This window comes from Octodon degus, unplaced genomic scaffold (genome assembly GCF_000260255.1).
Source record: "Octodon degus isolate 3935 unplaced genomic scaffold, OctDeg1.0 scaffold00128, whole genome shotgun sequence".
Lineage (NCBI taxonomy): Eukaryota > Metazoa > Chordata > Mammalia > Rodentia > Octodontidae > Octodon > Octodon degus.
Genome location: NW_004524704.1, coordinates 3,837,618 through 3,852,636, shown reverse-complemented (window position 1 = coordinate 3,852,636; position 15,019 = coordinate 3,837,618). Strand labels below are relative to the sequence as shown.

General features: G+C 42.7%; 1 protein-coding gene across 8 annotated transcripts in view; it reads right to left on the bottom strand.

Moving 5' to 3' along the window:
* Positions 1 to 1,485: 1,485 nt before the first annotated feature.
* Positions 1,486 to 15,019, bottom strand: part of Lpp (LIM domain containing preferred translocation partner in lipoma) — a 658,136-nt gene continuing 644,602 nt past the window's right edge. For all 8 annotated transcript variants that reach the window (XM_023700939.1, XM_023700942.1, XM_023700943.1 and 5 more), the window contains 3 exons: positions 13,310 to 13,488; positions 7,566 to 7,686; positions 1,486 to 5,686 (listed from right to left, as the gene is read on the bottom strand). In XM_023700939.1, coding sequence (XP_023556707.1) covers positions 5,558 to 5,686; positions 7,566 to 7,686; positions 13,310 to 13,488 — 429 coding nt within the window. In that variant the 3' untranslated portion in view covers positions 1,486 to 5,557. The remainder of the gene's footprint in view (positions 5,687 to 7,565; positions 7,687 to 13,309; positions 13,489 to 15,019) is intronic.

The following is a 15,019-nucleotide window of genomic DNA, read 5'->3' as shown; positions in this document are numbered from 1 at the left end:
TGTAGAATATTTTTGTTTTTAATGAAGGCTAGTAACAGAGCCATCAGTGCATTAGAGATTGATATGAATTTTTTAAAAAGTCAGAAATAAAAACTTTTAGCAACTTCAAAAATTATTTCAATTTGTTAGTAAAAATGCATTTTTTTGGTATAAGTCTCCATAAAAGATGTCACACATATGGGCCAACTAATACAGAATCTGCAACCTTTTTCACAAGGAGCAGAAAAGTATAATAGAAAATGTAATTACTGCTGTTTTTGTTTGTTTGTTTTCCAGTGAAAATATGTCTATCCTCCATGCTCCAAGAAAAATTCTGGTACTGATCCACCCCTAAAATTATTGTGCTTCAACCATTAGGATTTCATATTATCCCCAGGAGCCAGGGGCTGATACACACTATCTGCCAGGAAGGTAACAATCCTTCCTTGCTGCAAACAAAATTATTAAGTTTCAATAGAATAAAAATATATGGTATTAAAAACATAATCATTTTGTGGTCAAAATTCTTTGGATTAAATATAAAATCTGAGCCTTCTCTTAGAAGGATTCCTTTACATACAGCTAAGAAAACTACATCAGTCATAAATGAGGTTTACAGGAATCTATTACCTGAGTCCCTGATAGAAATTGTGTAAAATATTAAGGTGAAAGACTCTAATAATCTATCTCACTGTATAAATAAACACAACCTGACAAGTTTTCCCATATCAAGGCAAATTTTCTGGATGCCATAGATATTTTCCAATAGTCCTTCTCCCTTCATCTAACCTAACCTGAATTCCAGAGGACCATAACACATCGGCGTAACTTATGAACCACATACAAGTATGGAAGCATCAGTAGGGAGAAAGGACAGAAGAGATAGAAGTATAAGAAAGAAGGAAAAATATGAAGGTGAGAACAAAGAACAAGGGAGAAATGAAGAACAGAGGGGCATGTAATCCTCACCAAAATATAACAGCTTTAGTCAATTATTTTTTAAACATTTGGAATAAAGCTATGCTAACCAAACAAGATCCTTATAAGAAACAATCCATTCTGATTATCTGTCAAGCGAATAACTTGCTATAACAAGTGCCAAGTTTGTACTGTATTCATGCCTTGATTAAAGTAAGGATTCTCAACTTATTCTATTCCCCATTGGATTAAAGAAGCAAAACTAAGACAATTAAAAAAAAAATAAAGGTATGCTTACTGAGTGCTAAAGCTTCAAGTTCAAGGGTCTGTCTTCATTATCTGACTAAAACCAGAGAAAGGTCAAATCATAAAACACTAAAAACATCTAATAGATTACTTCGTGGCATAAAAATGTTTTCATGATTTTAGGCACCCAACAGGTTTTTCCAAAAACAAACAATAATAAAAGGAAAAACCTACTATTAAAGTACATTAAGAGGGGCCTGGGGTGTAACTCGGCAGCATAAGTGCTTGCGTGGCAAGCGCAAGGTCCTGAGTTTGAGCTCTGATAACACACATACACACACACACACACACACACACACACACACACACACAGAGATAAAAAATTTTAGTCTCTTCCGGATTTTTGTTTTGCATTTTAAGTCTTTGATGAGTAAATTATTGAGATTTGGGGATTATGATTTCTGATTTTTAGTCTTCTGCAGAGTAGTCACGCTAAGGCACAATTCTGAGTTACTTTCTGATTGTCTCTCATGGAAGCACACCAAAACCACCATCCCAGGAAGTGGCCTTGAGGCCCATTTTGCAGAGGTATATCTCTTTCTGTCTGCTGGTTTCCTACAGATGGCTAAAGCAGGGGGATAGAACATGCTGTCATATTTCATTCATAACACACATGTACTGTAGCTCTAGGCAACAGATGGACAATCACTTGTTTAAACTACAAATGTGAAATCCTAAGGTAGAATAGCAATATTTCTAGAAATGCATATGAACAAAATGCCTTTCTAAGCCAAGGGGAATGGCAAGAGGCTGTGAGGTTACAGCAGTGTTTCCCTGACTTCCCTAGCAGCTGCCATGATTTCCCCAACACCCTTCCAAACGTGGTAACGGAAGGATCCGGGGGCAGCCGACACAGATTTGACAAGAGAGGCCCAAACCACATCAAATCCAAGTAACACTGTTATTCCTGGCTGGTTCACATTAATAGGATTTTTACTAAGTAGGAAAATGATTGAAAGTTGTGTTTTCTGAGCTCTGTTTCTATTCTATAGCCTGACTGATTAAAAAAAAAACCAAAAAAAACCTCTCTTTCCTCCTCAGGACCCCAGATATTCAACAGTTGCTGAAACTGCAATGCATAGATGACAAGGGGGAAAAAAAAATAACCCACATCCCATGAGCTGCAGAGATGTCAGCTTCTAACACTCTTGGTCCCTTACGTTGGGACACATGACTTATTTGCGTCTCAAAGACAGTATCACCTGCCAATCAAACTCGGCACCAACTCAATGATCTGGGAATCCGAGTAATTAGAGAAGCTTATTTTGGTCCAGGGCTGGGGCTCAGGGGTAGAGAGCTTGCCTAGCATGCAGGAGCATCAGCACTGAAAGAACATCTGAGTTTGAAACAATCTGCTGAGCTTATGATGTAGCGGGTTTTCTAAGTCTCTCATGTCACACAGAAATATCAAATAGTTGTGCTTTTAATAGATTTTAAAAAATAGGTATATTTTTACAAAACTTTGTTATAGACTCTGATTTTTTTCTGGTATGTATTAAAATGATAATAAAGACAATATATCAAAAGATAAAGTGAATATATAATGATTAGGGTAATATGATCTTTGTATCTCTGTTATAGGCAAAATTTCATGTACTAAAACAGTAAAGAGTGACTTGGCATTGTTTAGATCAAATGATTAGTAGAAAAAGACAACAATAGAAAGCAAAATAAATCACATATTTAAGAAATCCTAGAATAAAATATGGTAGAATCCTTTCCTTAGTAGACTTTGTGAAAGAAAAAAATCTAAATCTAAATATTCTGTGTATTATGTGTGCACATTCATTGTTATAAAAGTGTAAGTTTATTAAAAAAGATTTAATGAAAAATCTTTGGTAAAGATACTCTGAGGTTATGTGATGAGAATGTATTACAAAAACTGTGAGGAAGTAGAATTCTGCTGGCAATGACACAGAAAGACACAATGCTGTCCTGTGACAGCATTTTCTTAAAACTTCTGCTTTTGGCTTGTAAACATTCAGTTACGTAGGGCTTGCAAGCAACAAATAGGATGGCATTGCATTTTTATGGTATCATTATTTCCTCAATTCTTTAGGCAGAACATGTTTTATGACTACTTCTAGACGTAGAAGCCATCCCTCAATAAATCGGACTCTTTGCTTCTGGTCTCTAGACCATTTCTGCAAAGCAGTGAACAGTAAACCCATTAATGAATCAATTCAAGCAGAATACATGACCGCCCCAGTTCTCTGGGAGTCAGTGCTGTGGGAGGTCCTCAGCACATATTTACTTTAGAAAACAGGAATTCAGAGACACAGCTCCCCTTGTATCCTAAAACTCACTCACTGTCCTTAAGTGAATCTCATTATATTTCACAGTATGAGAAATACAAGGTCAAAGGTAAGAGAAGCCGGTAAGAATAGGACAATGCTCAGAGGACGCTCGAAGAGTTTATGTCCCCAGAGATGCTAAGACAAAACTCCTGTGTGACGTAAGTCAAGAAGCTTCTGGATGACTTAGATGAGCTGTAGAGATCACACGTTGAAGAATTTCTCTTAAAAAACAAAATCATTGTTATGATGCTTCCTATCTATGTGAAATAAATTTCACTGAAATTTCTGAGGCCTGGGTCTCAATTTAAAACATGCACCGATAATTTTTCATTTTGGTTCTGGATGTTAAAATTTAAAATACAAAACAAAAACAAAAACAAAAAAACCAGACAAGAAAACTAGCACTTCATAGTTGTGAAAAAGACATTTGTGGAATAAGGGATAAATGAACAAGGAAGTGTGACTACATTTGTTATATCTGATTTCTTAACTAGGCGTTACTGTATATAGGGATTCATTATATTATTATCTATACTTTCCTGTATATTTAAAATATTCCATAATTTAAAAAAGTATATACTTGGGGAAGATTTGAAGAGAGGTTTAAAAACTCCTATGCCAAAATATCTAATTAGTTTACACAATGGCAAATTGCCACTGTTCAGCTAGGTGTCTTTCCTCAAATAAGACACACTGGAACTTAATAAACATGGTTCCACAGTTGGTAAGCAAGTGTTTCCCTGGCTAGTAAGAGTCTGGCTAAAGATTTTAGGCAGAAATTCTGCGTATTTTTAGCTCAGAAAGAGAACTTTTTTCAGTGATTGTCGCAGCAAGTGTGGTGTACATGTCACACTGCTGATAGGAAAATGCTTCCCACACTGTGTAAGTCAAGTTGTAGAAGGATTAGGAGGAGAACAAAACCGAAGCTTCACACTCTCTTCAAGCCTTCCTCTCTTTCTCAGCAAATGAAATAAAGCAACACAACTCCATTTTGCGTCTCTTGACTTACAATTGTTAGGCCCAACAGCCTGGGGCCTAGGAAGATTCAGAAGCAAGCAAAGAAAGAAATCTGAAATATTTTCATCGCTATCTTTCTTCAGAGGGGAAAGCCCGTCAGTAGTGGTGTTTGTATATTAGGGAAAAACATCACAACATTTCTAAGATGAAAAGTATTGAAAATGTTACAAAAGCAAGTGTGTTTGTGTTATGTGTAGGTAGTGGGAAAAAGGAAAACCTTAGGGTAGTATTTTAGAATAATACTCTTTTCAAACATATCCCCAGAATGCATACTGAGTGCATCCCCCTTGTAATTTCCTTGAAAAACAGCTGAAGGCTGGTTGTGTTTTACTCTTAGCTACTAAGTGGTAACTATTTGCAACAGACCCCTGATCACACATCAGTACAGATTCTGAAGTTGGTTGTGTGCATGCCAAATTTAGGTCTGTTCTAATTCATGCATTCTACAACTTGAAGTTTTTAGAGCCTAACACAAATTGTGCATTGCTTTCTGTAAAGGCTAAGAGTGCCCACACAGCAACAGGGAAACACACTTTTCAATACAAAGCAAGAGAAGGGCTAATATTCGTAGCTACAGGCGGCGCGGGAGGGAGAGCACAGTGACTTCAAGCCTCCCAGCACCTGGGAGCTGGCAGACTTGACGAGGAAAAGCCATGTGACAGCAAATACCACACTAAAAAAAGCTACTGAACCCGATGAAAAGTGAGACCAACACGGGCACTGAAAGTTACAAGAATGCGGAAGCAAATGGGACGGGCATAATCTGTTGAAAAAATGTGGAAGTCCTCAGAACAAAGACCTGCCAGGGGCCCCTGCGGGAGTAAATGTGAACCGTGTACTTGGGAAGAACTTGAGAGAAAAAAGAAGAAAAAAAAAAAAAAAATCTCACAAGCCACGTGATTCTAAAGGGAGGTTAACAGCCGATGAAGAAAAGAGACCATCCCGTAGCTCGACTGCCTTGGCTCTATTTTCCTATTCCTCGTCTTGTGTTTCGTTCTTTCAGTGGCGTCCGCACCACGCAGCTACTGAAGCTACTCCATTCAAAGGTCGGTGCTCGCCTTGGCGGTCAGCACCCGGATGCGGGCAGAGTTGCAGGTCTTGCACAGGATGTGCCCATCCAGGGGGTAGCAGCCTTGGTTATCTCCTTCTGATAGGAGCCCACCGCAATCCTGAAAAACGAAGACAGATAGGGTGTAAATAAAACTGCAGACACCGGAAATCCAGATTTCTCACCCTGCCACTTGCAAACTCTGCAGCGTGGGCACTCACTACTTTTCCTGTGGTGTATATGCCTCCCCTCCCCCTAGTACACAACATTGGACATTGCAAATCACAATGAAGGAGGGGCTGGGCACTAAAATGATCCTACTGTGGTCACAGAAAATGAAATACACACAAAGTAAGAGATGAGCCAGTGGATCTAGGTTCCAGGCAGTGGTTTACTTCTCAAAAAGCAATGACACTAGAAAATAAAAATAGAGCCCTAATTCATCTTTATTCTTCATCATCACTTTCGGAGTCTCTCAAAAGGAATATACAAGGTACAGAAATGGAAAGTTTTGGTCATTTCTGGGCAGAAGCAAAGAGCTGTTCTCGCCAAGCAGAAGGGCCCTCTGTGGTTTATGCATGTTTACTTCGATTACAGCAAGAAAATAAGATCCTAAGGGACATGGAGAGTTACAGTTTTCTGTACTTTCTGAAAGAGTTGGTATGCTATAGAGGAATGAGTGCTATTCTGTGAGATAGGTCCCCGGGGGACCCTGGGGGGCCCCCTAGTTCTATCATTGCCTGCTCACTGCACACAAGGCAGAATGCCACTCTGAAAATGCTTCTTCAGTTTCTACCTTCCCAAGATGCTGGGAGGCTCAAAGTGGACACTGGATGTGCACGTACTTTATAAAAATGCAGAGATGAATAGCTGTATAGGATTACATGACTGTGGCCTGCATCTCGGAAGGTCCATTTGGGACAGACTACAAAGCAGTTGAATGCTGCCCCTTGCCTTTGCAGTGTACAAAGATTTCTCTGGAAAAAATCAATCTATAGAATGTCTAGAGATGTTGGTGGTATCTCTACGTTGTTGGTTGCTTTACTTCTGCGTCACAAAACCTTGTTTAGAAGCTGTTAGCTTTTTCTCTTTTAATTGTCCTCGCTCATGTCAGGACAGGAGAAAGGCATACAGCCCGGGCTCCAGGGCCAAACAAAGCATTCTGGAAATAGATGGTCACTTGTGGCTGAGGCTGGGAACACATCGATGCTTCCTGGAGAGAAAGGGTGGCCCTCACACACCTGCCAGTGCCTGTGACAGGAAGGCTTCCTCTGGGACTAGACAACTAATCCCAAGAGGCAGTGGTAACAAAAGATCCCCTACAGCACCCCACCAATGGAAGGGGGACTGAAAAGCACTGTACTAGTAAGGAAGGAAAGTGCTTCATGAAGGGCCTCAGTAGCTTGTGGAGCTATGATGATAACCATGGGGGAAGCGCGCTACCCTTGGCTATGTGAATGGCTACCTGTCCCTGAGCCACGGCTGACCTCATTAGAAGGGCTTTTCTTGCCACCTCCGGCCTGGACTGTGGTTCTGGCCCCTTAGACTCACTCTCCTGTGGTCCTTAGTAGCTCTCTGACTTCTTCAATGCTCAGTGCTTGCTAATAAGTGAAAATCCATGATTTGGAATGAGAACCTGCTCCTCCCTGAAGTGAACGGATTCTTACCCTTCTTGATCAGTGGTGCTGCGTTAGAGCCAAAGTTCACGATTCAGCATGAGATGATGCTGATGACAGTACCACTGCTTATTAATTTCATAACTTACAACCTATACATCTGTATTTTAGTCTCAGCCAGTACAGGTGAGAAAGCTGAAACTGAGAGAAGTAAGGTGACCCACCCAAGGTCACTTGCATTCAATGCGAACATCAGATCTAAATCCCAGGTCTGTCAGCACAGACATGCTGGCTTCCCCCAAGTTAACGACTGCTCCGCTCATGAACATCCAGCCCTCAGGGTGCTCTCTGTGCTGGCCAGGGCGCTGAGTGCCCACCACAGACCTCGCAGCGGTAGCAGTGCACATGGAAGTCGCGATCCAGAGCCACAATGCGGACAGTCTCCTCCTGGCCTGGGGCTGGCATGATGGGCTCCTTGCACACGGAACATCGGGGGGCAAATTTCCTGAAAATAAAAACTTCCGGTTAAATTCTAAGAATAGACACTGACAAAGGGGTGACAGCTGGGGAAGAAGGAAAGGTGTCAACACAGCATCAGGACAGCCAGTCTGCACTTCCTGTGTGACTCTGTCACTGTGCTCTGTCTGGGGCTGCTTTCTCTCCTGCACAGGGGGGAAGTCAGGGTGCTAAGGTCCTTTTAGCAGACAAAGATTGCAATATGTGGTGAGGTGGAAGAGCGAGTGTGGGGGCGGCTCTGCATGCAGGGCACCAGCAGCTATTCAGCCCACGGCCTCTGGCTGGCGGGGCACCTGTGTACAGGTTCCTGCTGCATGCCGGGCCACATGGAGGGGAAGCCTAGTGCTGGCAGGCCCACACTTGTCTCTGATTTTTGCTTCTAGCCCTTTGTACCCAGTCCTTAAGTCCTAGGCAAACATCCTGAGGTTAGGTTTGGCTCCCTTAGAATTCAGAGGACTTCTTTTTAAGAAATGTGTCTTGGATACCAGGAAGCAACCCAAGAAGCTTCACATGTATTGCTCTTTAGAATGCGAGTTTCAATACCTAGTACATCCAATTCAAAATGGCCAGATCTACAGCGCCTACATCCTGCTTAGTTAAACTTTTGTTTGAAAAGTTAAAGAGTTGTTACATTATTCTTTGAAGGCTTTGGCACCATTCAAAGCTATGATGATATAGACATCTATAAATATACATATGCCGCATACATTTCTGAGGTTAGTAGGAAAGAATGTTACTATCTCTTATTTCCTAATGACGTAGGGTCCCCAGCATTTTTCCCATCATAGTGGACTGATAGGCTGCAAACAGATGGGGTCTATCCAGGGGCAGCATTTGTGAAGATGTGAAAGGAGTCATGATTCGAAATGGACACAGGTAGGAACTGAAGAGATTTTCAAAAGAAAAGGAGACTGTGTGCAACTCAGTTTTTTTCCTGGTAATGGTTTTAAGATTAATGATGTTAAAATTTATCTATTTGTAGTGAGACTTAAAAGCAAATAATGATAGTAATCTAATACTTCACAGAGTACTTTAAGGTTGTCAAAGCACTTTTTACATACATTATACTCTATATGTACATATTAATTTTCCTGGCAGCATCCAAAAGGCATCTGTATGGCTGCAATCTAAAAAAATATGAATTAAGCAGCAGATCAATTGATTGCTATGAAAGAAAAATTAAAACGATCATGCTAGGACTGTAGCACTAATCAGAGTTGTTATAATTGGTATTTTATGTGCAAAGTTTATATTCAGTGGCAAAAAACTGCTTTGGACTACCTGATTATTTTTGAATCTGGGTCATCAGTAGTGAACTAAGCAGGCTCCTGGTAGGAATGGTAGAATGTCCTCTCCCGAAACCCACTGGGACTGTAAACGCCATGAGGGTAGAAGTGTGTTTTCCTTCATACTGTTTCCTAACCATAAGCCTCCTGCCCCAATTCTCCAAAATAGAAATCCTTACTCCTTGAAGTTAAAATTTCTTTCACTGAATGTATTCATTTTAATCATACTTTTTGTTTGTCCTTGGGGACCACTAACCTATGAGTGGCTAAGGATCAGAGATTGTTCCCATTCTCTCTGATCGCCATGACTGTCCTGAGAGAAGGCATAGGATAGTGTCTATCACGGTTCCTATCTAGGTGTCCACCAAAGCCTTGTGCGCTCAGAGGTGGGGCTATTAGAGGGGAGTGGATCCTGGGTGAGTGATATCATGTCTGAATTGGTCCCTGGTAGCCTGCGGTGATGCTGGAGTGAAGCCTGGGATGTCACGGATTCCTCCTCTTTCCTTGTTCTTACCCTGCTTCTCGTGGCCATATCATCATGCCCCTGTCCTCTGTCATGCCATCCTGCCAGGGAGCTGGAATGCTATGGACTGGAAGATCTACAAAGCGTGGGGCAAAATGAAATTCCTCCTTTTCCTTTAAGTGTCAGGCATTTTGTCCCAGCAACAAGAAAGTAACTAAGACAATATCTAATGAAACATAGTCTACAATATTTTTCCGTGAGATAAATGTTATTTAACACTGATGTTCAACCTCAAGGCCCTTCTTCTTCAGAAAGGAATAAACTGGAGTTTTGCTAATAAATGAGCCTTTCCTACCAACTGACCTTTTCATGATGGCAAACAGAAAAGCAAAGAGAGGAGAGGGGTCAGCAGAGTGTTCATGGGATGTCAACTTGAGGGGAGTTAAAAATCCCAGTGTTCTCTCTCAGTGCTAAATTCACTGAGTAGATAATAATAACAAATAATTTAGATGAAAGCATTTTTTATGATTCCAGTTACCATTCTTTGGATATTATTATGTGCCAATTATTATTAAACACTCTATACACTTAATGTTATTTTTCTCGAAGCATTATGAGGAAGTACCTTTATCATTTCTCCTTTATAGCCAAGAAAGTAATGAACTTTGCCATCTCCTGTGCAGCATATGTCTGACAACCAAGAAGTGGATGCGGATTAAACGTGGTGCTACCCACGCTAAGAAAGCACAGGCAGAAGGCTAAAGCTCAGCACACTGACTAGGGCAGAGACAATTGCTTCCCTGGGAAGCACTGCACTGGGAATGACCTGAGAGGGAGCTCTATGTTTTTATGAAGATGTTGCATTAATTTGTACACACATATTCTCTCTTATTACCAAATAACTTAAGATGCTTACTGTACAACTTAACGCCTAAATATTTCATTGCAAATCAGACCGTGGTGAGTACTGCCACCACGCTCCATCAAACTCGGACCAGATGTGAATTTGAGCGTGCGGAGAGAGAGGGCTGAGGTTGAAGACACTGTCTCAGAGGAGAGGATAACTGAGTTTGCCATAAAAGATGACTGCTAGGTTAGCAGATGTGTGTGTGCGTGCATGCGCGTGTGCATGCGTACGTGCATGCGTGTGTGCATATGGGCACTCAGCCAGGGAACCGAGGGCACAGCAGTCACTGAACTGACATCTGTGCAAAAGCTCATGAACCAATGATGACCAAAGGTGGCACATGGGAGGGACCTACCTCTCAAGACTCCAAGACTCTGCACATCAGGTTCTGTACCTCCGGAAACACCAGTTTTGGGGCCTTGCCAAGAGGCCACCCTTTTGATTCCCTAGGAGATTCCCCATAGGAATTCCTTTTCTTCCTATTATTCCTGAGTAACCCACCCTTCAAATTCTGCTTCCACACCCCCAGCCCTGGCCCCGAGCTGCGTAAGCTCTTCTGACTCCATAGCACAGGTTCTCCCCTGCTGCTTGCCTGGGCGCTGCCCCATACCCTACTCCACTGCTGCACCTGCACGCATGCTCTGCCTCTCTCTGCCTGCCTGCGCAATTCTGTTCCCTACAACCCTCTCCTTCAGTACCTGGCACAGTCACTGGCATGCAGCAGGTTCTCTGTCAATGTGAGTTGAACTGTACGGAAACACGTTTTCTAAAAGTGGACACAAAGCTGAGAGTGAGATTGCACACCCATCATCCCTGCACTTTGAGAGGCTGAGGCAGGAGAATCACAAATCTGAGCCGAGTCTGAGTAACTTAGTGAGTCTGTGTCTCAAAGTATGAAGGCTTGAGAGCGCAGCTCAGCGTGCAGGCTGTGGGTGGGATCCCTAGGTACCCCTTCCCCTCACACCCCCAAACACCAAGCCCAGCAACTTACAAATAAATACATGAGCATAAATCCATAAAAGCAGAGCCTTTCACAAGGGCTAAAAGGAAGACTTCCAAAAACCTGCTTGGGAAAGGAGTTCTGGTGACTGCCTCTTTGCTCTTTGGCTTTGCATTGCCCACCTGGTTCTGGATTTCTGCGTGGCTTCGTCTTTCAAGGCTCGGAAATACGAGTTCTAAAGAGAGTTTTTTCTACTTTCTTTTCATAAGTGAGGAAAACATCACAGTCTCTCCCTCCACAGACCTGCCAATTATGGCGACAGCATTATTTTGAAAGAAATAATTTCTGGTTTAACATGCAAAGCGCTGGTCGGGGGAGGGGGCGATAGCTGAGTTTGGAGATAATTTTTTTTTTTCTTTTCTAGTTGCTCAAGCCTGCTTTTTTGGCGCTTTCAGACCCACACACTTATGTCATGAGTCTCAAGTCTTTAATTACGGTCCTACCACTAGAAATGAAAGATAAATGGCATGGATAGAAACTTACATTTGTAGGAATCGATTTCCTGTTTTAATTGAGGGGTGTAATGTATCCATCTCTTTCAGCAGCAGAAACATGTGTGTTCTGATTCTATCTGTCTTTCTTGGATTAGGTAAGTCTTAGAAAAGGGAGAAACAATGACAGAAACATCCTCCCCATCGGTGTCTTTTCACTTTCTTTAAATAGATGCAGGTTTTCTTCCCCCATGTAATTACAAGCTATAAATATCAATAACGTGAAGTAGAATTTGTACTGTGAATACCCTCTAAAAAGGAGCCATTCCTTGTCTAATTCAGGTTGAGAATTGCTGCCTCTGTTTTTTTTTTTTTTTCTTTTTTATTAATTCACTCAGCCTCACGTCTTTCGGTGAGGCTTTTCACTTTCTCTGCTACTTGGAAAGCGGTCAGGAAATTAATTTTTTAAGCTATGAGTCTCTGGTCTCCAAACTGCTTGTGGAAAGCACCTCCTGGCTGCTGAGAATCCACAGCGGTGAACATGAACCCACAGAGCTACACATGTGCAGGCTGAAAAGCCCAGTGTGGTGAACAGCGTGAGTCTCATCTTGTGGCGAGCCCCTGGCTGCCCTCAATGCCAATGCGTGCCCAGCAAACAGAAACGAGAGACCCCTCCTGTCTCTCATGAGCAAGTCTCACCTACAGCTTCTATGCAGCCTGTAAACACATACAATGTGTGCACAGGAAACAGTCTAACACAGTGGCCAAATGATAATAAGTAAAATGCAAAACAGTGCTATTTTCTCAAAAACCTCAGCTATCATGGAGGGAAGAGGGAACCACAGATGAGAAAAGTGAAGAAGAGGGCCATGTATTTATAGACCAGTGAATTAGCGGACTTGACTATGGGGTTTTACTTTCTAACCCTCCCCTAAAGCTCAGGCAACACTGCATTAGTCAATTTCATTTGAAAACATCCTCAGGAAGAGAAAGCCTGGGTTACACACGGGCAGGAAGCTGACAATTACATAAAGCTGTTCTGCCTCTGTGAGAGGCTTGCTTTCCTAAGAGCTGTTTTGTGTCTGTCCTCTGTACCCTCCCATATGCAGACTGACAGTCATATAGATCTTGTCACACACGCGACAGCTTCAGGACAAGGTTTGGAAAGAGGGTGAAATGGACAAGCTCAGCTCGGAGAAGCTGAGAAGTCTGCCAAATACTTCACATGCATGGTCAGGTCAGGATCCCCCGTCATGTCATTCGACTGTGCATACTTTGTGCATGAGTCAGCCTTTTCACCATGAGAGTCACATGGATGAGCCTCGAAGAAGCTCTGAAACTGGCTCCACTGATGACCACAAGGATGAACTGAGTAATCCCTGTCCTGGCTGTGAATATGCTCTTTAAAGGTCACTCTATCCTGAGTGCTCACAGCCTGAAGAGAGAGGAATGCGCAGTATAGACACCAGGCAGGAAGAACATGCCCAGCAGCCCGGAGGGCTGGAGGAGCTGGAGGGTTGCCTACTTGTGGAAGTCCTCGATGCAGTGAATGAGCCCGCCAGCATCCACGGTGAATGGGATGCCATCCAGGCTGCGGTGGCACATGATGCAGGTGAAGCAGTGAGGGTGATAGGCCTTCCCGGTGGCTCGGAGAATGCGCTCCATGATGGGCTTGGAACACACGCTGCACTGCTCCAGCGTATTCTGAGGAGGGAAAGGACACGCTGGTGTTAGGCTGGGACTGATCGCTACGCAGGCCAAACGTTCTTCAAGGATCCGGCCCCCACTCACAGCATCCTGAGGAGGGCAGGGTGTGTATGGCTCTTACAGAAGGAGATGCGATTGGATGAGCTACGGGCTCTTTCTGAAGTCACCTAGTGTTAGACAGCAAACCTAGGATTTTGAACCTGTGCTTTCTGATGACTACCCTTGCCCCTGTCCAGGGTCACAAGAGTGACAGCAACGCTTCTGTAACTATTTCTGGCTTTGTTGTGACACCTCAGCTTTGCCCTTATACTGCAAAGGCTGCTGCAAACAGCATGTAAACAAATGAACATTGCTTTGCTGCAGTCAAATTTTATTCACAGAATCAGATAACAAGCTGGATGCGGCGCATAGCTGGGTTATGATCATAGAGCTAACTCAGTTAGGCTCCCTCCTTGGACAAAGCTTCACTATTATTTCTAAAACTTAATTTATCATCTAAGGTCTCTATGGGATGGTAACAAGGTCCCTAACTTTTTAAAGCATTGTCTGACGGCCCAGGCAACGTACGCTAGCTCTAAAATCCAAATCTGAGTGTGGCGCAATCAATGGGACTTGGATCATGAAATAATTTGAGTTGAACTCTATCTTTACATTTTGGGTCTAGGAACACTTCAGAAGAAATGTTGAATACAGTGGGTGTCCTGGTTTTTCAAGTTGAAGTAAGAATGCAATTTATCTGGCTTTAAAAACACATACCAGTATGACTGTAAGAGGTATTATTCAACTCAGAAAGACCCACACTTCACTTCTCGCCCTTCCCCTCAGGTCTCCCACCTTCACCAAGCAAGCATGGTTCACATGATATGCTGTGTTCCTACTGAGCTATCTGGCAGAGCTCACTGGAGTCTGGAATGAAACTCAGACGAGGCTCTCAATAGGAAGAGGCAGAGTTGGGTGGGCTGTGGGAATGAGGGAGCATCTGTCCTCTCTCCCATGAGGATTCCTGTGAAGCAAGATGTGTCTATGTGCATGGGGCTGGTGTCCCCACAGCAACCTGTGACAATGCCCTCTGCCTTTGCTTCTTTGTTTGCATGGAGTCTCCGAGCCCCCTCCAACACTTCCTTTGGTGTCGAAGTGACTCTCAGTTTTCTTTCCAAAACAATGAAGGGTTTTCCTGATAAAGAAAACCGAATGGCTCTGACATCTAAAAAGAGCTCATTCTGTCGGTGCTCATCAACCTCCTTTTCTAGTTTAGCTTCTTGTAACTTCTCAGACCCAGCTGTCTGTTCCAATCTATGAGAAAGTGGCATACTTTTGCACCCTGGCCAATGCCAACTTGAGTCGCAATTTACCATTCTGACCTGTTAAGCTATCTCCTTGATAGTCCCAGGTGGAGCTGGCTCTTCCTTTCTCTCTCCTTGCGGAGCACCTTACTGTTCTCACAGTATTTCCTATGCGTCCTTAATTAATGTTATTTGGGCATTTGTCTATTCCTTTACCAGATTTGTCATTTAATGAAGGACATAGA